Source organism: Callospermophilus lateralis, chromosome 3 (genome assembly GCF_048772815.1).
Source record: "Callospermophilus lateralis isolate mCalLat2 chromosome 3, mCalLat2.hap1, whole genome shotgun sequence".
Lineage (NCBI taxonomy): Eukaryota > Metazoa > Chordata > Mammalia > Rodentia > Sciuridae > Callospermophilus > Callospermophilus lateralis.
In genome coordinates this window covers 168,188,608-168,215,048 of record NC_135307.1, presented here as the reverse complement: position 1 = coordinate 168,215,048, position 26,441 = coordinate 168,188,608, and the positions used below count along the sequence as shown (strand labels likewise).

Sequence of the window (26,441 nt, the reverse complement as noted above, 5' to 3'; positions counted from 1 at the left end):
GTGCATATAGACTCAAAACACAAAGTTGAAGTCTTCACAGAATAGACAATATTATTAAAAACATTGGGATCATTTAATTACATGTCAGGATTTTACATTAATTTGTCACATTTTTGGCTTTTATTTTTTGCAGTTTTGAAGTAGGAGCTGGGAGAGATCTTTTAAATCAGTAATTCTCTTGGTTGCATATGTGATGAAGTTAGAGATATACATTAGAATTTCAGGAAACTCAAAATTTCAAACACCTAGAAATATATAGTGTTCAGTTATTCAGTTCAAAATTTGATATGTTTTAGTTTCTGCAGAATGTTTTGGGAACAAAATATATAGGATTCAAATGGCTTTTTCTTAGAAAAGAAAAAAATTGCTATTATGGAATAAATCATGCCCCCCAGAAGATATGGTCAAGTCCTTAAGAGTACCTGTGAATTGACCTTGTTTGGAAATAGGGTCTTTGCAGATTTAATCAGGTCAGGATGAGGTCATACTGGATTACAGTGGGCCTTAATAAATGACTAAGTGTCTACAGGGAAAGGGAAATTTGAACACAATGTCATGAGATGATGGAATAATACCTTACAAGCTAAGAAGCACCAAGGATTGCCACCAACCATCAGAAGCGAAGGGAAAAAGAAGCAAAGGTTCCATCAGAACCTTCAAGAGGAGGAACCAACCCTGCTAACTTTTGATTTTGGGTTTCTGGTCTGAACTATAAAAAGTAAATTTCTGCTGTTCTGAGCCATTTAGTTTCTGGTAATATGGCAGCCACAGAAGATTAATGCTAATACAGAATGTCAAAATCTAGAAATAAAGGCCCCAGTTATAATTTCATAGAATCACTCCCCCCCCTAAGTTTGTCATAAATGAAAGAGTAGATGCATCCTACACAAAGACAAATCATAAGACATTGATATAATTGAGAGATGCTTTGGCTTCTGGCCAGAGCTTAGAGGTTCTCTTTTGCTCATTTCTTTTCTATATCTAAACAAAGTTTGTAAAAGTAAGCTTATTATTGCTTCCTTAAATAGGAATTCATAGTAACTTTGTCCACTTAGACTTGGTGAAATGCAGTAAGTGCTGACTTTTAAGCTAAGAGCCTTTTCCTGCATTTCAGAGATGTTCCCAGAAGACCAGTTTTAACTGTAAGGCAGGAAGGACATTTTTTTTTGCAATGCAACTAATAAACCCAGAAGGCCTTCAGGAAACCACAGTAGCTCTTTTCCCTGGCTGCCAGTTCTCAGATTAAGAATCCACTGGAGTTGAGTCCTTGAATAATACAGCTCATTAATTGTGCCTTAGCCAAAGGTTGACCGTAAGGGGACTTTGGCTAAGAAGACCCAAGGAAGTCATTTCCCATATGACAGAAGACATTGGGTTATGTTATTTCTGTTTTCTCTCTTCCAACTTCCATATATTATTCTACTGGATACTGAGGAAAACTGCTGAAAACCCAATGAGACCACACAAAAGAATGGCAGGTGCCAATGAGAGTGGTCTGGCATTGACCAGGTTTCTGAGCAAAGTAGAAGGGAAGGGAAAGCAGTTGTTCCTTGAGCTAAGAAACAGTATGACAAGTTCCCTGTGTGCTCCGGGCATGCTGGCTTCATGGAATTGGAGCCCACTGGGCCACTGTTCTGTTGTCCTTTGTTTAGTCCTCTGTATCTTCTTCTGCACATAGACGGAGTTTGATTAGAAGGAAGCTGGGCTAATTGAGGATCTGGAGCTCCAAAGGCTGGTTGTTTGGTTTTGCTGTTGTTCCTGTTGTGTGGTTTTGGTAATGGGGATTGAACCCAGGGCCTGGTACACACTAGGCAAGTGCTTTACCACTGAGCTACACTTTCAGCCATCACTGGGTTTTTGAAGGCCACCAAGTGTGTATCGTAGCACTGCCTGTGTGACGTCCAACCCCGCCTGCAGAGACACACAGACAGCACTAGCGTGCTGATGAGCAGAAGACTGCTGGTTGCACACAGTCCTGCCAAGATGCCCAAGTAGCTGGGCTTGGTGGTGAAGTTGGTGCATGCCCTCCTCCAGCCTGAGGCCCGAGGCAGGCTCAGGCCAGCCCTGTTGGCTGCCAGCACACACACGCGGTATGTGGTGCCAGGCGAGAGCCCATACAAAGGGTGCTGACGGGCGGTGGCATAGATGTTCTCTACCACTGACTGGTTCTCTGCCTTGCCCTCTACGAAGTAGCGGATCTGGTACCCATGCACCACTGAGTTGGGGGCACACCAGAGGATGAGTGCTGATGTGTCTGTCATCTCTGACACCCCCTGCAGCCTGGGGGGGTCCGGGATAGTGTCTTCCCGGCTGAGGCCAGGGCAGCTGCACCCTGAGTGCCTCTGCAGTTCCGCACATGGGGTCTGCAAGTGCTTGCAGGGATGGTAATCACAAGGGACATACTGTTCAGGTGCTCTCACCTCTTCCTTGGTCCCTTCCTCTTCACCATAGTCATCCAACAAGACGACTGGAATCCCACCCTCTGAAGGACTCGGCTGGGGAACCTGGGGGGTGGCCTGTGACATCTGATCAGGCTGAGATGTGTGCACGGGGTTCCTTGAGGTGGGGAAGGGACCATGGTGTTTGCTGGCCTGTGGGGTGGAGGCAGCTGAGACATCAGTTTCAAGGACAATCCTGGTAGTGTGTTTTCCTCCATGATTTGTCCCAGCTGTGCTGGCAGCATTGGGTGGAACACTGAAGTTACAGTAACTTGCCGTGGAGTTGACACCATACTGGGCAGTCCCCTGCCCAGCATCACCATGAGTCCATGCAGCTTGTGAGAGGGAAACCGCAGGGTGGGAGGGGGTGTTGGTGACGCTCTGTTGGCCTCCTGCAGGCTGGGTGGAGGGACCTGTAGATGGTGTATAGGCTGAGTGGTCAAAGGAGGGTGGGTCTGAAGCCAGGACGGTGGTCCTGTGGTCTGATCTGCACAGATCAGGCAGCTGAGAGAGTGGAAGAGGGACCGAGAAGGGACCTCCAGATCCAGCAGCTGGTATGCACATAGTGTCTTTGGCCCTAGAGAGGAAGCCAACCAATTAGAAGATGCCTGGCTCTGAGGCTGCATGTGAGCTGGGTTTCAAATCCTCAGAGCATTTGTCCCGTCCTGCCAAGGCTTGTCAACATGTCTCTTGCCAACACGTCTAACTTGGCATGTGCTCCTCACACATGGCCTCACTGAACTTCAAGATATCTATTCAGAAGACTTCTATCACCACTTCCATTGGGCAGAGAGGGAAACTGACATTCATAAAGAACCAGCTTCCCAAAATACCATGGCTAGTCAATGGCAGAACCTAACCTGGGGCAAGCACTGTGGGTATCCCAACTCTCTAAGGGTAGTTTGCCATTTTGTTCTCACCTGTCTGCTTCCTGGCGGTGAGTACTCATGATAATATTCACACGCTTGATAACATTTCTGAGTGCTTGCCATGTGCTGGACACTATCCTTCACACTCTACTCTAAATTAATTTAGTCTATGCTATCTTATGAGGTAGGCACCATTATATCCATTTTATAGTTAAGGCAGTAGAGGTACCGAGATATTAAGTGACCACCAAATCAATAGTAGGAGGTGGTAGGAAGCCACACTCTAGCTCCAGCCTGTACTCTCAACTCCTTCATCAATACCACAGCAGATGGCAGAGGGCCTGGACACCTGTGTTGGGAAGCAACCTGGGGAACAGGAGTACAGATTATGTCTCACATTGCAGCTGCGCTTGGGTGGGAGGTAGAAAAGAATCCTGCAGATGGGAGGATTGTTTCCCAAATAGAAGCAGTTGGCTGGTGGAGCTGGTTGGAGAGTACTCATCATGGGGGGTATTTCTAGTGCCCCAGTCCCCATCTTCTCCTGGTACCAGCCTGGATGTGGCTCCCTCACTGCAAACAGCTCTTCCAGCCAAAACTTGCATAAGAATTCTTTTTTTCCTGTCCTGCAAGACAGCTCTGAAAGCCTACAGGCCTTGAGTTGAATGGCCCAGGAGCAGGAAGCCAGACTCCATCTTGGAGATTCAGCAGGGTCTGGTGGTTGAGAGTCAAGTTTTGGAGGAAGATAGAACCTGACTTCTCCATCCAGTGGCTGCATGAATTTAAGCAAGTACCTCATCTGTTCGGGTCCCATTTCCCTCGTCTGTAAAATGGGACAAAAATACATACACTTGCTTTAGCAGAGACAAGCTAGCTGTTCACCTGACTCACCTCCTTTTCCCACTGGGCACATGGCTGGACTACAAATCCCAATTTTCCTTGCAGTTAGATGTGGCCTGTTGACTGAGATTTTGAGCAGAAGCGAGGTCACCACCTACCAGCCTGACCTATATAAAATCTCCCAAGGCAGCTCCTCCATGTTCTTTGCCCCATCTGGCTGGCAGGAAAGGGGACAGAGCCTCCACCACCCTGGTGTAACTAAATGGGGGAGGGAATGCTCTGCGCAAAGCTGCTCAAAGGCCCAGCATCATCACATGAGCAAAGATGCACGCTGAGACAACTTTCCCTCCTGCAGGCGAGGTAACCTCAGTCATCTTGCTTTGTTAAGTGTGTTACCTGCTTAGGATAGTTCTCTTTGCATCCACAAGGAGCCAGGACAGCTCACAGCTGCAAGTGAGAGGGTTGCCGAAGAGGTTGATGGATAGGACCTGGGACGGATTCATGGTCCAAGAAGGGAAGGAACTCAAGTTGCAACTGAATAACACACACACACACACACACACACACACACACGAAAAGAAAAAAAAATCAATTAAATCAGGCTTTTACAGATACTTTAAAAAAGTTCCCTAGAGAGCTGGGTATGGTGGCTCATGACTGTAATCCCAGTGGCTTGGAAGGCTGAGGCAGGAGGAACACGAGTTCAAAACCAGTTTCAACAAAAGCAAGGCACTAAGAAACTCAGTGAGACCCTGTGTCTAAATAAAATACAAAATAGGACTGGGGATGTGGCTCAGAGGTCGAGTACCCCTCAGTTCAATTCCTGGTACTAAAAAAATGTTTCCCAGAAAGGCATGGTGGTGTTATAGAAAAATCATTCTGTTAGGGGTTAGAGGATATTGCTTTGGATAAAACATTCTATGATTTTGAACCTCATTTTTTGCCAACCTAATAGAGTCAAAATAATTTCTCATATAAAATAAGGATAATACTTTCATGCCAATAGGTCATATCATGATGAAGGTATTTATGAATAAAAATTTCTATACATAAATAGATATTTTTATTATAGACCAGTGTCAATAATTAGTAGACATTTTTTTCTTTGCAGAAAGAAAAAAATCCAGGCATCAAATCCAGGACCTCTCACATGCTAGGCAATTGCTCTACCACTGAGCTATATCCCAGCCCAAATTTCTTAATGAGAACTTTATTGAATGGATGCAACTGCAGCTGTAGCATAGGTGATGGCACACGATGCCTCACTTAAGTGTATCAGTTAGCTCTGGCTAAGTAGAGAACTGTGCCCCAAACTTAATAGCTTGATCCAATAAATATTTTCTTTCTTTCACATGATTCTGAGGGTTTGCTTGGTGCTTTTTGTAGTCCAGGCCAGCTCGACTGAGGCCATAGGATCTAGGATGTTCCCACATGTATGTGGCCTCAATGGTGTGTGCCAGGACCTTGCATCTCATCACTCAGGAGGTCAGCCTAGACTTGTACATGGTAGTGAAGGGGTCCCCAAAGCAAGAGAGGGCCAGCCTGTGTTCAACCGTGTTCTAGTTTATGCTTACATGGCATTTGCTAATATCCCATTGGTTTAAGCAAATCACAGAGCCAAATCCAACTTCAAGCAGTGAAGAAATAGACACCACCTTCTGTTGAGAGAAATTGTAACCATGCGGTGGGGCAGGCCAACAGGGGTGAGAGGAATTACCATGGTCATTTTTGGCAAATAGTCAAATCCATTCTTGGTTCTCCTTCCTGTATTCCCTAGCAGAGTATTTGGCCACAACTCTTTCCTCTCCAAGTCTCCTGGCCCTCATCGATTTTGCATCCTTTACATGGATTCAGTTAGAATTCATCATTAACATGAGCTGTGCTATTCCTGAAAGCCCCATCTTATCAAAGGATGCCTTTCTTCCATTTATCTGGGAACCTGCCTCCTCTTACTAGTACTCTGGGGCAGATGCTAATGTTCTGGGTAAGGAATGACATACCACCCAGATCTGCTCAATCACTTCTGGCCACCAGGAAGGTGAAAGGCATCACCTCTGGAATGCCAGCTATAAGTGTGTGCCATTTATATTGAAACTTAAACCATGCCCTCATATACAAGCTTGGATCCACCTTCATACCTATTCTTCCCAATGCAGTCTGATGAATTGTTATTTCCATCTATTTTATAACAGCACATGGCATGTGCTTCTGCTATTGGTCACATATTGAACTGTGAGCTCCTTGAAAACAGGGGCCATCACCATCACCGTCATTATCATTGTTATTTCTATAAGACACCCACTATGTGCCAGAAATTAAGTATTCCACATGTGAAAAGCCCTAAGGTGAAATACTATTGTCATATCTCTGTTTTACCGAAAAAGAAAGTTTACGATGTTGACATGCTGGCACATTACACAGTTCTTGGATTTTTATCAAATTCAAAAAAAGAGTTAGAGCCAGACACATACAGCGCTTTCCCTCATAATGTTGTGTGCTCAATGAATGAAGGAAAGAAGGAGTGAACAGCTCTGTCTTTGAATAAGTATTCAGCCTTTTAGAAGAAAAATTCCATTCCATCTCTAGTGACTTTATTGGGTAAGACAGAACTAACAAAACCCACTTCTAAACTTCCCAGGGATTTTTTGTCAATAATACATCCAGTGATATTTGCAGAATTCTTTGGTATTTTCATAACAGTATTTTCATCTACTGGACTCTGGAAGGCAGGTGGGGAAGTATTATTCTTCTTTTACTTAAAAATATCAGGCTGTGCCAGGTGTAATGGCACATACTTATAATCCTAGGGGCTCGGGAGGATGAGGTGGGAGGACTCCAAGTTCAAAGCCAGCCTCAGAAATTTAGCAGGACTCTGTCTCAAAATAAAAAGGACTGGGGATGTGGCTCAGTGGCAAAGTACCCTGGGTTCCATCCCCAGTACCCAAAACAAACAAACAAACAAAAAGTCTTCCAAGTTAGTGGTTGCTCCTGAGCACCAAAGTGGGACACACTGGACATCTACCATGCCAGATGGCCCCAACTCCAGATCTTAGCTGCAAGACTCTCCCTCCCATACCTGCTCAAACCCTGCAAGGGACTGAACTTGTATGATGTGTGGGAAAGGAGGTGGATCCAGTAGAGAATACATCCAGCCTGATGTTTTCACTCCCTCTTCCTACTGCACATTTCTCAGCCCGGACTGAAAAGAAACTTGTATATCTAAGAGTTTGGATCTTTAATATGATTATGAACTGGACTGATTGGTGGTTATTGGGCTGGGTGGATCATCTGAGACCTGTCCCAATTGCCCCAAAGGATGAGGAAGAATAAAACCCCAGAGAAGATTTGGAAGAGCAGGGAGAGAAAGATTAAGATCTAGTTTGTTCTATAAAATTCAACACAGTATAATAGAACAAAAATCAATTCTGTGATGAAGATGTGTCTTAGAAACACTTACTTCTGGAACAGAAGGACCTGTAGACAAGGAGTGTCTTGAAAGATGTGTGTGTGGACGGAAGTAAGTGCTGGGGAGGCCTGACAATCCAGATGCTGGAGGTGGGGGGTCATCTTGAAAATGTCTCCCTCCAGGATCCTCAGCCTGGGCATCTTCCTCAGGTAAAGGGACATGAGCTTCGGCAGGTCTCTGATCCACCCAGGTTCAACTGAAACACAGAGGGGACACTGTCCTTTACCCAAAAAGCCACAAATTCAGGTCAGCCCATCATTAAGGAAACAACAAAGTGACAAGATGAGTCACAAGCATGGGTGCAGTTATTGATTTGGGGGATCTCAGAAGAATGGCCATTTCAGCTGCCAGGGCCCTCACGGATGACCAGTCCTTCCTGTCTTCTAGCCAAAGTTGCCCAAGGCCCGAAGAGGAGAACTGTTGGCCCAAAAGCCATACAGCTGAGAAGGGACAGAGTACGACTGGTACCCAGGACATTCCAAGCCCACTGCTGCCTCACCTCATTAAACTCCACACACAAAATAACCAGACTTCACTGTGATGGCTCCCAGGAGTGAGGAACCTTTGAGCCATGTAAGTAAGGAGAGGGGATCAGCCCAGAGTAGAACCGGAAGCCAATTTTTGTGGCTTTCCCAATAAATGGAGAATGTGCTTCTTCTCCTCTGTATTTTCCATTCTTGTTCTTTTCTTGTTTCCTTGTCCCTGACAGACAGGTGGTTACAGACACATGAAGTTTTTTTTTTTTTTTTTTTTTTTTTTTTTAGGAAAAAACAAACAAACAATAAAATCAACCTTGCAAATCAAAGTAAGAACACCAAGCACAAAAGAACCATTTTCCTCACCTCCTGCCTGTGTCCTGTTCAAATGATTCAACATTCACGGAAACAATGTTATCCAACCGAGTAGAAAAATCAATGAATTAATCTTGAGATCATTAGTTACTTCACATTAACTGCACCAAACGTGCCAAGTTCATACATCAACGAACCCCAAAAGTGACCATTAATATGTCCATTCCACAACCACTCATCTAACCGTGCTGGGAAGCAATACAAAACAGTGACCCTGCCGGGCAGGATGGCGCACGTTTGTAATCCCAGAGGCTCGGGAGTCTGAGGCAGGAGGATCAGGAGTTCAAAGCCAGCCTCAGCAGCATTAAGCAACTCAGTGAGACCTTATCTTTAAAAAATAAATAAATAAATAAATAAAAAAGTGACTACGTTTTGGGCTCTGGACCCCAGAATGGCTGGCTGGCTGGGCTCCGATTTGGGAGCATCAAGCATTAAATGACCTGTGCCATTCCACCTTCCTGTGACTTGGTAACCTCCTACTTAAAATGGAGATTGTAAAGTTCCCACTGCCGGGGAAATGTAGCTGGTGTTATTGTTGACCACTACTGTGAACTTAAACACTCGGGTCTCGCCTAACCCTAACCCTTCCTGTCCCGGGCAGCGTGTGCATAGCCGGGTTCTGTGCTCCCGGACTCACCTCGCTCTAGGTATGTGCCGCTGAGATCCAGGGTTTCGAGCGTGGCCAGGGGCTCGCCATTCGTCCCAGCGAACGCTCCGTCGGCGATGCCACCTTGGACTCCGAGGCCCAGAGCGGAGGCCGAGAGGTTGAGGAGCTGTAGCGCAGGGAAGCAGGCGAAGGCCCGAGGCTGCAGCGCCTGCAGTGGGTTCCCGGCAAGGATCAGCACGCGGAGGTTGCTTAACGCGGACCCCGCGCAGGGAGGCAGGGCGACCAGCTGATTGTAGCTGAGGTCCAGCGTGTGCAGCCCCCCTGGGCCGCCGGGGCTCCAGCGCACCGCTGCGATGCGGTTGTGGCGCAGCGTCAGCACCTGCAGCTGTGGCAGGTGGCGGAGCTCGGGCACGCTCAGGGCGCGCAGCAGGTTGTGGCTGCCGTCGAGGCTGTGCAGCGAGCGAGGCAGGCAGCTGGGCAGGCGCTCCAGGCTGCGGTTGGCCAGGGTCAAGGCCGAGGCTCCTGCGGCCGGGAGCCCCTCGCAGGGCGAGCCCGTGGCGTTGCTGCTGTCACTCTCCCAGGGTCCCTGCTGAGTGAGTCGGAAGAGCGGGACCTTCTCCTGGAAAGTCTCTGCCTGGCTCTGGTGCAGCACATTCAGCAGCCGCAGTAGCAGCAGGGTCCACCGCATGGTGAGTGCCTGTGGGAAAGACAGCCGGGCAACCGTTAAATCCAGTGAAACCCCCAAACGAAGGGCAAATGTGTGTTCCCGCCCCAGGGTGCAAGCCCTGGATGTTCATTGTGGACATCTCCTGTGTCGCCAGGTGCGCGTGATTTTGCCCCTGTCTGCTTTCCCCCTATGGAGAACCCCAGGCACTGTGACACTTCTTGCCCTTTCTTCTCTTAGCAATGCCCTTCCCTCTTCTTGTGGGAGGCCTCCCTCATTGGTCCGCTGTGGGCCTGAATCTCCCAGTAACCCCCTCCGTTTATTTATTCCTATCTCTTGAGCTTCAATAGAGAGGGAATATTCCCCTTTCTGCTATAAACAGATTGTAGATTCATAGCCGTGAATATCCTGGGTGTTCTTCTGGGATAGAAATATGGGACTCAAGGAAGATTTTTGTCATACCCAATAACACTCAATTGTCACGATTTTCCCATTAGAACTGCCCAGCCGTGGGCGAGTTGTAGTTTGCAAAAAATAAATTCTGAGGTCCCTTTTTTAGGGGCAAGTTGAGGTTTGCCTTCAGGATAAGAAAACAGCCTTGAGGGTTGGGACACTGGAGTCAACGATTTCCTGGTCCTACATAGGTTTCAACAAAACCTCAGGCCTTCAGTGTCAGCACTGCCGGGAAGGGTGGTTGAGAGCGGCTAGGTGGGAGTTTCAGGAGTACCTGGGATTGCACAGAGAAGCTGGGAGATCAGGTAGTGATAGATAGCACTGCTGTGGACTGGCTAGGGAGTGTGTGATTTGGCTCCCCCCCCACCTTACTACAGATGTGTGTTTCTGCCTTGGCTGTGGGCTGACTGCTAGATCTGAGCCACCATCCAGGCTCCTGGGAAAGGACCTCCCTGCTGCTAGTTGGGGGTCAAGGCAGGGAGAAAGATCCTAGAAACTGAGGCCAGAAACACATTCATCCAGCAATATGTCATACTCACCCAGAAGCTGTCCGTGTGGAGTGTGGCACCCCTGGATACCTCTTGACAGTCTTCGATATTGTTTTATGTATTCCAGGAACCAGTGACTTAGAAAGCAACTCAGCTGTGAATGCCAGAGGGATGACTTTTTCTCAGCCGCCCTTCCCCCTCCCTGTCCACTGAGAGAGCCTGAGATTCTCCAGACTTGCAGCCCCTCCTTCCTCAAGACGTTGTTGACTTTAGCCAACACCACATTGCCTGTCTCTCTCCTCCCTTCTGGGAAGTGGGCTGCCCCTCTCCAGATCGGGCACCTCCTCCCAGCCCTCCCCATCTCCACCTTTCCTTACTCCACCTCTCCAGGCTTGAGGAATGGAGGCCGAGAGCAGCTAGAGGTACATGAGGCAGAGGCAGCTCGGTCATCTCTCAGGAATCCCATTCTGTCTGCCAGGTGCTTCTCATTTCTTGGGATGGGTGGAGGCTGAATGGTGGGCTAGTAATGTGAGCTGAAACCCCTTCTCCCAAGGAAGGCCTGGGGCTCTAGTCTAGGGAAGGGCTTGCAGAGATTCACAGGAAAGTGACAGGAAAGGGGAACTTCAGAGGAGACAGAAGACAGATCTGCCTTCGGTTGCTCTGAGAACCAGTTCAGTGACAGCGTAGATGTTTGTCTCTCCTAAGGAGTGGGAACAAATAAAGGAGGCACAAGTGGGGAAAGAGCATCCTTGCCCAGGGACTGGGACGATGGCTCCTGATTACCAAAGTCCCCAGGTCTCTTAAAGATGGGATGGGACACCATGAACTTTGTTTACAGCATTGTTTTGAGCAGAGAGCACCCTTCTTCCGAAGAGCTCCGGAGAGCAGAGATGACTCATTTTACTTAAGAACCTTTGATCTCACTCTCTCCCTTCATTTCTCCCAGCCCCCCTAGAGGCCTGAGAGCAGGCCTGGGCTCATTTTTCCCAGTTCTGTTGAGCGCAGATCCTGAGACCAGAACTTTATATCTTTCCTCCTGTCACTCCTTATCTGGGCAGCCCTGAGCAGTCCCAGGACACCGTTGGCTTATTTGGATAATTGTCTGTCCTAGAGGTTTCCTTTGACCTCTTCTCTACCCAAAGCTTCAAAAACACCCTTGTCATGTAGATGTCAGTGAGGGGAAGAGGTGTTGCTCAACAATATTGCTTGGTCTGTCCAAGCTGGGGCTGGTGGTACTGGGGAGGTCTGTTCTATGCTCAGGATTGGGCCAATGCAGTCTCCACCCAGAGCGCCTGGGCCCTGGCTCCGGAGCTAGAAATACTGCACTGTGCATGACCAAGAGTCCTAGCAGGAGGGAGAAGTTGAGAGAAAGGTGGGAAGGGGAGGGGCAAGGGGGCTGGCCCAGAGGGACCAGCCAGTGGGCAGCCTGCAGTTGAGGCCCTTCCCTCTGCCTTTGCATCAAGAGTTCCCCAACCAAGAATCAAAGCCTGAGGCTTCCTTCAGAGTTAAACCAACTCAATCCACCCAGGTGAGATGATTGGCCACCCTGAGGCCAGCAGGGGCTTGGGGAATCCAGGCAAAGCTGGCCAGAGAAGAAGAATCCAGATCCACTGAAATGTACCCTGTTCAAAAAGATCCCAGGAGGAAGGAAATTGGTGAGTCAGGAAGGTCTATAAAACAGGACCTCAGGGAGCCACGTTAAGGGCACTCCTCTGTGAACCCCCAGGGTGAGTGGTCTAGAGAGGCCCTGGCTGAGGAAATCCCTGAGGTTATCACCCTGTGCTTGCCTGGTGCTCAGGCCCTCCAAACCGGCTTCTTATCATAGGCTTCTTCAATAGTCCATCAGTGGTGGCAAGTCCATCTGGCCTCTATAGAGAGCTGACATGCTGTCTGAACTTGGCTCTCTGGGCTGTTCTATTGTTATGGTCACCGCCCCCCCACCCCCAGCAGATACAGCCTTGGTGGGCTGTCCAGTCAGGTCCTTGAGCTAGGAAGGTTAATGAGGCAGAGGCAGCTCTGTGTGGAAGAGTTTGCTTATTGTCCCTCCTCAGATAGGGAGGTGGCTTTGCCCTTGTCTCCTCCAGTGACAGTATACACTATCATCATCACAACCCCTTTTTAAAAAGATAGAGCCTAATGCCATATGCATTATCTATTGAGTTCTCTCCAAGTATGATTTTTCTCATGTTACAGTTAAAGAAACTGAGGCTCACAGAAGCTGAGTACGTTCTGGAGCGCTGTCTGACTTAACTAGTGAGCTGTCTGACTTAAGCACGGAGTTCAATCACCTTCCATGGGCTTTATTTAGCATGTTAAATTACAGAGTTAATCTGTAATATTCCCCTTAAGCATAAAGAAATTTCTCCAGATATTTAGATAGACCCAAATCATGAAAGAAGTCATGGTTGAGCAGTTTATTCTTAAAATACACTGATTTGACTTCTTGGGTCACTGGGCACAGGACTGCAGAAGAATCCTGAGCAGGGTCTTTTCTCCTCTTCTAGCATGTCTTGGAGGTCAGGAAAGGGTGACTGAAGTGTTGTTCCCTTTGTGAAAGGATGCCAAGAAGTATATGACTTCCAAGCACCACAACAAATGTCACATCACACCGAATGCCACACTGGGTCCTATCCCCCATGGCTTTCCCTGGGCTGTTCCTCCTGCCTGAGTGTTCCTCCGCTCTTCCTTGATTGACTTAGTCTCTTGCATCAAGTGGTGAGAAGCCAGCCTCTGCTTCTGATTGGTTCCATGGTTCTTCTAGCAGCTTCAACCTCTGAGCACATCTGCCTTTTCCAGAACATAAATCAGCAACTCCACAGAGGGCTATGGGACCACGGATGGGTACTGACAGCACCTGCTATAGCTCCCATCAAGATTTCACCCAAGAAGGCCCTCCCTTGCCTCCCCCAAGCTATATTAGGTGCCCTTCCTTGTTGTTCTTTCTCAGGTGATATTGGCTGCCTGCCCTGGGTGTTTGACATGTTTCTTCCATCACTTAGGAATGAACTTCCTGACAACAGGACCCCATTGGTTATCTCATTAGCCCCAGAGACCAGGACAGAATATGGCACTTAGGAGAAATGTTTGACAAATGAAAGGGAAAAGGCATGGCAGGAATATGGTGGATCGTGATGTTCTCCAGTGTCCAATGGGTGGATGGAGTGGGACTCAAAATAGGACAAATTAAACCCGAGAGCCTAAGATTTGCAATTCAAGTCCTCCAACTTCCCAGTGTTGAGACAGGCTAAGGTGAGGGTGAAGATGATAGAGGTAGAAAATTGAGTCACAAAGAATTTTGCAGTCCAACTACTCATGGATCTTGGGTGGAAATTTCTCTTGGAAGATCTATGTTAATAGAAACAGCAGCAGGGGAAGAAAGAACCAGTAATTACACACTTGGCTAACCTTCCTTTTTGGATTTAGATAAAAACCAGGGTTATAGATACTTGGCTTCAACAGGCACTTTAGAACTTATCTGGTCTCATCACCCCATACTTATTTCAGAGGGAGAAAACTGAGCCCAGAGAGGGATATTAGTTTGTCTGAGGTCGCATAGTGGGGAGTTCCTTGTTGTCCAGTGAGAAGGAAGGGAGACTCATTCTCACAATTCCATTCTGGGTTATTTACATAGCTGACCAGGTCCCAACTATCCAACATTAGCAATGTGTGCTTATCCCCATAGGAATGGCTGAGTCAATTTTCCTGGTGGGAGTCAAGCCCTGGAAAGAGTTTCTAGTGGTTTTGACTCCTGCTGTACCATCCCATTCCATAAATCCAGGAACAAATAGCCTTAATACAGGTTGCCCCAGAAAATAAGAGAGCCCTATTTGGCTCTCTTCAAAACTCTGGCAGCCCCAGGTGGGGTGAGGGGAACTGGCCCAGGTGACAGGTGACTGCCCAGTCCTGCTCTCCCCATGCCAGCTGGCTCTGCTGCAGGTTCTTTCCCCAAATGCTGGAACTGGAATGTGCAAACTTCAAACTACATTCTTCTCTGACACTAGAGATAAACCACAGGAATGGGAGGGCGACTGAGGGAGGAGATGGTACCAGGTCGATAAGTCTCCTAAGTCTCCTGGTGCCAGGTCGATAAGTCTCCTAAGTCTCCGGGAAGAGCAGTCTCCCCTGGAGTGGAATGCAGTTAAGAGGCTTTCAAGAAAGGAGCCAAGATAACCAAGTGAGTTCACGGATGTCACCAACCTGCCTGCAAGGAAGTGACCTTAAGGAAAAAACAGAGTCATGGGCTGAGAATTGGATTTATTTTCCTACTGAGGTTCACTCATTAGTAGTACTACTACTGATAAGATTGCAACCTGAGAATTTGTGGTGTTGATTGTAAAAAGATACTATTAAAAGAGATCTTAAAAATCTGGAGCAGCAGAGGAAAGGTTCAAACTGGAAAGGAGAGGCCAGATTCCAGTTTACCACTTTGTTTCACATGTGGCTGAAGGTCATGAGGCGAGACAGTACACGGACTGTACACACATTCTGGAATTTACCCCAGGCAGAGGCAGCACATTAGAGGGAAAACAAACAAAAAACAAACAAACCTTAAACTGGGACACAGGTTGCTGGATTCTTATCCCCATACTGCTCCCATCTTACTGCGTTCTTAAGATTCTGACAGTTTCAATTTTCATATGTAAAGTAGATGAATTGATTTAGCAATTCAGCACACAAATCCAGAGAACACGCCAGAACATGCTCTAGGAATATATATATACATACACACACTCAGAAATCAGTAAGACTTGCACCTGCCTTCAAGCAGCTCCCAGTCTAGAACAGGCAGAAGACAGAACAACCATGCACAGTGTGTGCACTGAACCATGAGCTCTGATAGCTCAGGGAACGAGTCCAGCTTGTTTAGTGCTCTATCTCCCCCAGGGTCTTGGCGGTTCACTCATACAATCATGTGCCATAGTTTGGGTATAAAATATCCCCCGAAGGCCCATGTATTAAAGGTTGGTTGCCAGCCAAGCACTACTGGAAGATTCTGGACTCTGTAGGAGGCAGGGCTACTAAACAGAAGTTACGTCATTGGGAGTGTGCTCTTGAAGGGGACATTGGGACCCTGGCCTCTCCTTTCTCTTTCTCTGATTTCCAGCCACCATGAGGTGAGCAGGTCTGTTCTACCACATGTTACTGCCATGATATACTCCCACCTTGTCACAGGCCCCAAAGCAACTGGCCAATCAACCATGGACTGAAATCCCAAAACCCTGAGCCAAAATAAACCTTTCCTCCTTACAAGTTGATTATCTCAGGTATTTTGTTATAATAACAGCTGACTAACAACATGCTTAAGATAGTTGCTGCAGGAGTGAGTGTTTATTATCTGTTTCCTTCCCTTCCTCTATTTCTTTTTCTCCCCTTTCTCTATTTTTGATCAGTTTTATTTCCTTATTTGAATTTTCTATAGAAGAGCAGTCAGGATTTGCCTATGTATTTATTTAGATTTCTAATATGTTAAGGAAACATAAAAGTGCTCAAGTTGTACAAACAAAGCCATGATTCAGAATCTTATGGAAATGAATGTTATTTATTCCCCTTTCCTATAACAACTTGCATGTGCAATGTGAATTTTGTTGAGTGAAGAAATGCACGTTGTCCAGTAAACATCTGAGCATGGGTTAGACATCATTACTCAACAGGAAAATGCAACTTTAAGCCTCAGTGAGATATCAGTATGCACCACTCAAATGACAGAATTAAAAGACTGATGATTTCAAGTGCTTCTTCCAAGGATGTGGGGCAAAAAGAATTCTTTTGCACTGCTTGTGAGAGTGCCAAATGGTACAGTACTTTGGAAAATGGTTTGGCACTACTTATGAATGCTAAGAATATGTCTACTCCATTACTTAGCAGTTACACTCCTGGGTTCGTACGCAAGGGAAATGAGTGCCTATAGCCACCAAAAGAATGTTTGCAGCAAATTATTTGTAAATGCTCCAAACTGAAAACAATCCCAAAACACTTTAATCAATAGAGAAATGGACGCATAAACTATGGTATAGTCATGCAATGAGCTACTGCAGAGTTACAGAAAAGAAGGAAAAATGCTACTCTCAATAACACAGATGAGTCTCAAAACATTATGTTTAACAACAGAAGGCAGGCACACAGAATATGTACCATATGGTCCCACTGGTACAAAGTTCAAGAACAGGCAAAAATTAACTGATGAGCAGGGTGGTGGTTATCTCTGAAGAGCATCCCAGGTGGGGATCCAGTATGTGTGCAAGACTGGAGGTGTGGTGGCATCGAGATGTGTTGAAGGGATGGACAATTCGATATGGCGGAAGGATAGCAGAGGCGACAGAGGAGGAGGGCAGGGAGAGAAGAGAAGGATGTTTGGGAGTCTTTTTGTAAAAGGCTCTGCAGTAGTCATTGGCACTGTTTTCCACATAATTCCATGCTGTCTCTCTTCTGCTTATTTGGTAGAATTGTACTTCCTGGCTTTTGTGATTGAGAGGGGCGGTGTTTCTATGCTTTGTTTTGATCAATGAATTCAAACAGAAAATGATGAATGTCGCTTCCAGACAATGCATTCAATTGTTGGTGTAAGATCCTCCAAAACTCTTTCTTCCTCTCTGGCACGATAAATGATACCATCTGGAAAAAATAAATAAATGATACTATTTGGATTGTGGTTGCTTCATCAGCCTGGATCCCCAGGAAGACCAGAACTCCCCTGGGCTGAACCCATAGATACACAACATGAGAAATAAAACTTTGTGGTTTTAGGTTGCTTGTTACAGCAGTATGACCCATTTGCTTGGATGTCTGCAGACTTTGATTATGGTGTCAAGTTCATTCATCATTTATTCATTCATACATTGAAGGTCTGCTCTGTTCCCAATAGTCTTCCAAATGCTGGAGAAGACACAGTCCTTCCTTACCAGGAGCTTTTATTTTGTTGGGGATTACAGACTATAAGTAAATAAATTAACAGGGTTGTTACAAGAGCGCAGCAAGAAATATGAAGGAAATAAACAAGGTGGTGTGATATAAAGGAATTGGGGAGCGGGGGGAAATGGATACTCACCAAGAAGGGTTCTCTGCATTTGAACTGAGAACCGAGGATGAGATGGAAATGTCTTGCACAGGATCAAGTTCCAGGGACTGCAAGAAAGAGCCTTCTGTGTCTGAGTCACAGAGAGCAAATCCTTGGGCTACAGACAGTGAGGGAGAGGGAGGCACACAGAGACTTTACCATGCGAGCAAGGTATGTGTTAGCAGGTCACCCTTCATGTATTCAAAGGTCACCCTTGTTGGCTGTGTCCATAGCAGGCAAGAGCAAAGCTGAAGAGTTACATTAGGAAGGTGTTATGAATGACGGTGAAGATGCTGATTTGAGAGTAATGATAGCGAAGGTGAAAACCAGTATACAAACTTGAAACACGTTTGAAAAGTCGGAGGAACAGGACCTGTTAGTGGATTGGAGGTGAGATGTGGTGGGCTGAATAATGGCCCTGAAAGATATCCATATCTTAATCCCTGGAGAGTGTGAATGGTTCCTGATATGGCCAAAGGAATTTTACACATGGGTAAAGTAAAGTAAAGATCTTGAGATGGGGAGATTGTCCCGTGTTATGCTGGTGGGTCCTGCATAATCTCAAGCATCTTCATAAGAAGGAAGCAGAGGGAGATTTTACTAGAGAAAAAGGAGACTGTGGAGACTCCAGGAGGATGCCACACTGCTGGCTTTGAAGATAGAGGGAAGGGTCGTGGAATGTGTGGAATGCAGCTCGAGAGGATGGGAAAAGCAAAGAAATAGATTCTCCCTTAGACCTTTCCGGGGTGTGTGACCCTGTTGACACCTTGATTTTGTCCCAGTGAAAATGATTTCAGGACTCTCACTTCCAGAACTCTACCAGAATAAATGTTGCTGTTATTATTTTTATTTGGTAAAATATGGATGATGTAATATTTATTATGTTAAATATTTGTGAAGTTCAATGGCATTAAATACATTCATAAACCATGCAACCATCACTACTCTGCATACCTAAAACACTTTCATCAACCCTAACAAAAACTCTGTACCATTAAACAATAACTCCTCTTCCCCACTGTCCCAGCCTCTGGTAACGTCATTCTGTTCTCCATCCCCAGACTCACCTGTTCTAGATACCTAAAATGAGTGCAATCATATTTTTATCTCTCTCTTTCTGGAATATTTCAATAAGTGTAATTTTCAAGGGAAATCCCTATTGTTTGCAAATGTCCAAGATTTCATCCCCTTTTATGACTGAATATTATTGTGTGTTGTTTTAAGCCATCAAATTTGTGGTAATTTGTTACAGCAGCCACAGGAACCTAATACATAAGAGACAAGAGAAGCTGGGCTTGGTGGTGCACTCCTGTAATCCCAGCAGCTTGGGAGGCTGAGGCAGGATCGTGAGTTCAAAGACAACCTCAGCAAAAGCAAGGCACTAAGCAACTCCGTGAGATCCTGTCTCTAAATAAAATACAAAATAGGGCTGGGGATGTGGCTCAGTGGCCGAGTGCTCTGAGTTCAATCCCAGTACCTCTTACCACCCCTCCCCAAAAACAAGATAAGAGAAAAGAAGGTACCAAGGATGACCCAAGCTTGTGACTGATAACTGGATGGACTGAGATGCTATTAAATGGGATAGAGAAATCTCAGAGCACAATAGATTAAGGGTAGGAAAATCACAGGCTCAGTTTGGGTCATACTACATTTGATTTTCTTTTTTCCTTTTTTTTTTTTTTTGTTTTTAGGCCTTGCTCCATTTGAGATGTCTGTTAGGTACTCAAAGGGCATATGGAAGAGACAATTGGACCTCCAATACTGGGATTCTGGTTGGGGCTGGGAAATTCCATTTGAGAAATATCAGTATATAGATGGCACTTAAAACTAGAGGGTTGGTTGAGCTCACCAAGGGCAAGTGTGTACAAAGTGGAGAGAAGGGGGCTGAGCCAACGTTTGGAGGTGGGACAGAATGCGCCAGGGAGGCTGAGCAGGAGCAGTCAGGAAAGTGGGAGCAGACTCAGGAAGTTTTGGTATCATCGAAGCTGAGGCCTCTGTTTCACTGAGGAGAGGATGTTGTCAACCAGGTTTTGAGAGACTGGAAAAGGAGGAGATATTTATGTGCTGGTCCAGGGTCTGGGGGTGAGGGGTAGGGACAGAAGCAAGCAAGAAGTGAGTCAGGTGAGCAAGTGTGTATCAGCTTTCTTACTTCTCTGGAGGAGTTCTTCTGTGAGATGAGGCAGAAACATGGGATGAGGTAGAGTTTTAAAATTGGTTGAGATGGGAGATGTGGTTTGGCTGTCTAACAAGTACCCAAGAACTTAATGGCTTCAAATAACAGTAGTTATATCCTATTCCATGGTTTTGTGGTTAGGAATTTGGTTGGAGCCCTTCTGCTCCACAGAGCATCGACTGAGGTCCTTGGTAATATTCAGCGGTCCAGTAGGCGGGCGAGTTCAAGATAGCTTCCCTTCTGGTCTGCTGCCTTGGTGAGGGTGGCTAGCAGGCTGGGCTCTGGTAGGACTGACAGATGGAGGTCCTATAATGCCAGATTCGTGGGACCCCAATAGACCTCCAGGAGCCGAATCCGATGCAATCACACAAGAGTCTTTATTGCAAGCTCGAGCCTGGACTCACAACTGTTCCCTATGCAGCAGTCCCAGGGAGTGAGTCCTGGTCCTTTGTTCAGTGAGATTTTATAGGTTTTGGGGGGATACTCTATGCGTCACAACATCATACAGCAAATCATTCCATACCGCGGGAAAATCAAATAACAACTCTTAACATTGATTAGCACATTCACAAGTTGGGTAGGGGTGATTGGTTAGTACAAGAGGAGGATTTGTTTGAACTGATTGGTTTAGGCCATGAGCGGTGAACCGTGTTAAACTATGTGGTTTCCCAACATGTTATCAACCAACATAAACTACTGGGGGGTCATCTGGCATCCCAGGTATTTTCCCTGTCTCATGCTGATTGGTGGTTGCTAGGGGGTTGCTATGGATCCTCACCTAGTCTAACTGAGTCAGGGACACCTGGTGCCGCAGATCTCTCCTGTTATTTATAGACAAACAACTCAGCAGGGTGGGTATGTGCTTAGGAGTGCTCTGTGGGATTTTCCAAGGACAAGGGTCACGTCCCCCTCCTTAGGACAGGCCTTGAGGTAGAAGCTGCTGTTATTTATTTATTTTCAAAAATGGAGTCACATCAGTTTCTCAGTCCCACTGTGGCCTTTCTAGTATGGTGGTCCCAGGGGAATTTACGTAGCATCCTCAGGGCTGTGAGAGGGAACATATGGCCTTTTATTACCTATGCTGGGAAGTCCCATGCTTCATGTCTGCTGCATGCTCTTGGTCAATCCAGCTGCAGGGCCACCCAGATTCACTAGGAGGCAACATAGACCCCACCTCTTCGTACGAAGACTGTCAAAGAATTTGCAGCCATTGATTAAAACCCCTACAGAAACAGAACACGTCATAGGCTGGACAGGACCACACCAGGAAGCGGGAAGAGGAAAATGTTGGGGAAGAGAGGAGGAAACTGCTGGAATAAAGCCCTTCAGAGGTCTCAGTGGGACAGTGCTCAGGAGACTGAGGCTGGGCACATTTCTCACTGGGACAGTAGGAAGAAAGACACTGTGAGGCCAGGTGCTGAAGCCGTTGGGTGATGTCACACTGCTCACACGGATGTGCCGTGAGCTGAGGGTGGATGCTGAGGAGTGTCAAGAAGTCCCGACACAGCAATCTCAGAGTTGGAACATTAGGAATGTTTCATTGATTTATTTGGTACCAGGGATTGAACCCAGAGGCACTACATCTTCAAACCCCACCCCACCTTTTTTGGAGATAGGGTTTTGTTAAGTTATTTGAGGCCTTGCTAAGTTGTGGAGGCTGGTCTGGAACTTGTGATCCTCCTGCCTCAGCCTCCCAAGTAGCTGGGATTATAAGTATACAATACTACACCTGGTTAGGCAGTTATGTAAAAGCAGATTTTAATAGTGATAGTGTTCTGTCATTACTGAAAATAATATAGATTGTAAATATATGCTTATTAATCTCTCATAATGTATTAATGATACTAAGTTTATTGGTCATTATTAATTATGCCAAATACTTATGGAATCTACGAGAGACCACTCCAGCTTCTAGGAGTTGCTGACCAGCTTTCGTTCATCACACTCCTCTTAGGGGAAAGTCACATGCTATTCCTTTCATTTTATTGCTGCAGAAGTTAGGGTTAATTTTATAAATTAAGTCCGAGAAAGAAAGAGATAATTTCCTATTTTGAAGCTATTGAGAACATGAAAAATACTTGAGAGAATGTTTGGATCACCAATTTTCTTGAAAGTATTTTTTTAAAAAATTACCTGGCAAGAGAATCTTCAGCAAGTTTACTTGGTAGGCAATGGTCTCTCTCTTTTTTGGATTGAACCCAGGGGTGCTTTACCCATGAGCTGCATCTCCAGTCCTTTATTATTTTGAGACATGGTCTTTTATTACCTATATCACTAAGTTGACAAAGGCTGCTAATGGTCTCACTAAGTTGTGGAGGCTGGCCTCAACCTTGTGATCCTCCTGCCTCTCTTGAGTTGAGTTGCCAGGATTACAGGTGTGAGCCACCATGCCCAGTGATAGGCAATGTCTTTTTATAAATGCTGCTTCCAGGGTTGAAACGAGGTAATACTTGTTCTGAAATTGCTTTCAGGAGAAGTTTGTGATTGATACCCACACATGCACCAATCATCTGGGTTACTTTTATTTATCAAATCATTCACCAAAATACTTTATCACAATTTCAAAACTTAGTTAGGCTTGAATATTTCAAAAACTTGAATCCTCATGAGATACAACGTTTCATCAACGGTGAGGATATTCATATAAGGTGAGTCAATCAGGCTTTGCTGAGAATTTACAAAAGGGAGTTGCAAAGATGTTTGAGGCAGCACCATTGTAAAGGTCCACAAATGCTTCATAGAATCACACCACGTTAGGCATGACTGAGATCTTCAAGTCACCCAAGACACTGGGTGCCCACTGACCGCTCCTGCCTCTGATACCCTTTGTATTTATCTAGGTATTGGGTTTCTGTCCACCCAGTTGGCCAAGCTAGAAACTGTAGGGTCAAGATTCATCCTCTGTTCCATTAATTTGCAAATTCACTTCTTCACTGCTTATAGTAATAATTTGTTAGGAATGTGTTCAGCAGCAAATTATAGAAAACTCATCTAATAGTGGTTTAAGTACATTCATTTATTTTTCTTTCATAACGGCAAGTCCAGAAGCAGACAGCTACTGGTTTTCCTTCAGCTGCTCTATGATGGCACATAGTTTTCTGTTTTTTTTAGGGTCTGTTATCTTAATGTATTTGATTTGTCCACATTCTTGTTGCCTTCTGGTTGTAAGATGGCTGCAGCACCTTAAGGCATCACATCCACATTCAAGGCAGGAAAAAATTGGAAATGGTGAAAAGTGAAGCAGGCTACATCTCCCTTTTATCAGGACAGTAAAGCCTTTCACAGACATCTCCATATCATGGTTCTCATTGATTAGAACTAGGTCATACTCACATCCTTATCTGAAAAGGAAGCTGAGAAATCAGGAAATAGGATTGTTTTGATTGATAACGATCCATCACAGGACTTAGACACATTGACCCAGAAAAAATCAAGTTCCGTAAGCAAAGAAGAAAGAAAAATGCTTTTGTAGGTACAAAATATGGGTGTCCAAAATCGTGATGCTTGCTAGATTTAGTTCTGAGACGGGTGGGCAATCTCCTCCTGCTCTTTCCCCGGCTTAGCTCCACCCCGGTGTTTGAGAGTCCCCAGGCCATTACTACAGCCTCTGAACTTCACTGTGGCCTCCTCTCTTGTCAGTTGCCATGCTGAGCTTCCTAACATGGGAATCTGACCTTGGCGCCTCATGGGTGAGAGCATTTGCTGCTTCTACTACTGAGTCCCCTCTGCCAAACTTGGCCTGATTCCTGTCCTTCTCTCCACTTGGCAAATCCTGTCATCTGTTAAGGCCAAGTCTCAACGTCCCCTCCTCTGGGAAATATTTGATGCTGACTCTAACAAAACAAGTATTCCCTGCTTTTTGTTCTCACGTCTCTATTGGACATTGTGAATCATGCTTATTATGTAGCATTACAGAATTATTTGTTCTCAGTCTGTCACTGTTGCTAGTTTGTCACTTCTGTCACTTTATTGTCCTCAGCAGCTAGTCTCATACCTGATACTTGTCTCCTGATATCTAACCTCACCTTCATGGTCAGTAAAATAACCTTGACTTCTAGTTGAATCTATGGCTACTTTGAATAAAGACCAAGTATTTCAAATTCCCTGGAGGCTAACTGGGGTCATGTGACATCATGCCTGGAGCTATAATGGCCTTGTCCACTAAGAGATGACTTTGTGATTAGGAGCTGGATGTGGTGCATGAAAATATGAGAGTCCCTGGCATGTATTTAATAACTTAAGTCTACATTTGCCTATCTTAGGAGCTTTAGGTAGAAGAAAGAAAAAACTCTGTTGTTTAAGGATACTATTCTGGGTTTTTCTGTCATTTGTAGGCAAAACAATTCTGATAGAAAAATATGTGTATGTATGTATTTATTTATGTGATACTGGGGATTGAACCCAGGGGTGCTCTACCACTGAGATAACCCTGCCAGCCCTTTTTAAATTTTTTGAGTCAGGATCTCTCTAAGTTGCCCAGGTTGGCCTTGAACTTATGATCCTCTGGCCTCAGCCTCCGCAGTTGCTAGGATGACAGGTGTGCAGCACTGTGCCCGGCTGTATATGTGTTTTTGAAAAATTGATTTGGTAGAATCACAGTCTAATGCATGTTGAACCCTAATGAATGTTGAAACTATTGGCTTCTGGGCTTCATGAAGTTCTGAGACACACGATGTCACACGGTATTTCTAAAATATGTGAATACTAAAAGCAGCTGTGCCTCACACATGGTCTCATAGCTGATTAGCTGTGCTCAGGACGTTTCCTAACCCCCATTGCCTTTGTGTCTGTATCCCTTCACCTAGAGACAACTTTGCTTGGGTGACAAGAGATGGATTATTTAGTAGCTACTTGCCATATATCTGTCCGGGGGCATTGGCTCTCCTGATAGCTCCCTGCTTCAAAGGATCATTCATAAAGGGAGGAAAAGGTCAGGATAAAAACATGGCACTCGGCCTCTACAAACAGAGCTCAGTCCCTAAGGAGGAGTTGCCTCTCTGTGGTGGGATTTGCCATCAACCGTGTGTAAGCTATTGCTAGGGAGAGTTGGGCCACCCAGTCACGGGGACAGGGGGTGACTCACGGCTTGGCGTTCTCTCTGTGGGGAAAAAGGCAGAGGAGCTCTTTCCTCTCCCCCTGGACACCTCCTCAGACCCAGACCTGCAAGCAGGTGTTGTACTGGATAAATGGGTCAACAATTGGGGTCTGAGGAGTTATTTACTAGGAAAATTCTCACCGTTTTGGCATTTGAGATCTGGTACAAATCAGAAGGCAAATATCTATGGAGTTTTTGTAGGTGTTACCCAAATATGTTCTGCAAAAAATCAGCTCAGGAATATTATCACAAAGACAATCTAGGTTGGCTCACGAGGCCTTGCCTTCACCTGGAACATCAGGAGGAAGGCTCAGGAGCACAGTTCAAGTCCGGGTCAAATCCTCGCTTTCCGTGGACTAGCTGGTGCCCTTGACGTGTTACTTGATCTCTCTGTGCACAGTTCTAGTGTGTGCTGGGGCTGGTTCATCTCTGCAGGAGTGCTGGGTGTTTATCATGCCCTCCCAAGTCTGTGTTCACCCATGTCATGTTGCTGAGGTGGGAGGGTGGGAGACTTTTGTTTTGGTACCAGGAATTGAACCCAGGGGTGCTTTATCATTGAGCCACAATCCCAGCTCTTTTTTTAAATTATTTTTTAAAAAATTTTGAAACAAGGTCTAAGTTGCTTTGAGCCTTGCTAAGTTGCTGAGGCTAGCCTCAAATTTGGGATCCTCCTTCCTTAGCCTCTCAAGCTTCTGAGATTACAGGTGTGCACTATTGTGCCTGGCTGTTTTGGGAGTCTTTACACCATGGGAATAGGCAAATCAGTGCTCCCCTTGATCTTAATGTCGGTACATATTTACATATTACATACATATTTACATAATCACGTTTCCTAATTTGTGCAATGAGCAGGTAGTACTTTCCTGACCCAGAGAATGAATGGAGAGGACTTGTGAGAAGCACGGGTAATAGCCCTTCATACATTAGCTTTCTAGTTCTTTTAATCATATGATATTAGTGATATTGTTGAGACTACTATTTGGGGGAGGTGGAAACTGATTTCCCTCACTCTCATGTTGGTTTCCAAGAGCCATTGAACCTCCTAGTATCTCTCTTGCCCTGGGGTATGTTTGCCTGTCAACTTACCATAAAATGTAAGTTATATAACCAGGTGGCCTGACCCAGAGGACAGATTCCTGTTGGCACTAGCACAATCCTGACAGTGAGAGCCTATTTGAAGGTCCCCTGAGTGCCTTGCTTGCACCAGCCTGATCCTGGGCCTGCTCCATTCTGACAAAGTCTGCTGGCCCTAGGACCGCGCACTTTGAGTAGCAAGTCCTCAAGCTGCAGTTTGTGTGGGTTTCACACTTGACACGTGACCCTCGACAGCAATGAGGATGTTTCTAGGTTGAAGTTGGATGTATGTAACGCTTAGAAAAGAAACATCGATTCTGCAAACTTTTTTATTTTAGATAACACAGGGTCATTTGCGCCAGCCTGGCTGCC

General features: G+C 45.7%; 1 protein-coding gene across 1 annotated transcript; it reads right to left on the bottom strand.

The window, feature by feature from the left end:
* Positions 1 to 1,820: 1,820 nt before the first annotated feature.
* Positions 1,821 to 9,756, bottom strand: Lrrn4 (leucine rich repeat neuronal 4). Its single transcript, XM_076848965.2, has 4 exons — positions 9,099 to 9,756; positions 7,602 to 7,806; positions 4,541 to 4,678; positions 1,821 to 3,015 (listed from the first exon to the last, which is right to left on the bottom strand). Exons 1-4 carry the CDS (start codon positions 9,754 to 9,756, stop codon positions 1,821 to 1,823), a joined length of 2,196 nt encoding a protein of 731 aa, XP_076705080.2.
* Between the last annotated feature and the right edge of the window lie 16,685 nt (positions 9,757 to 26,441).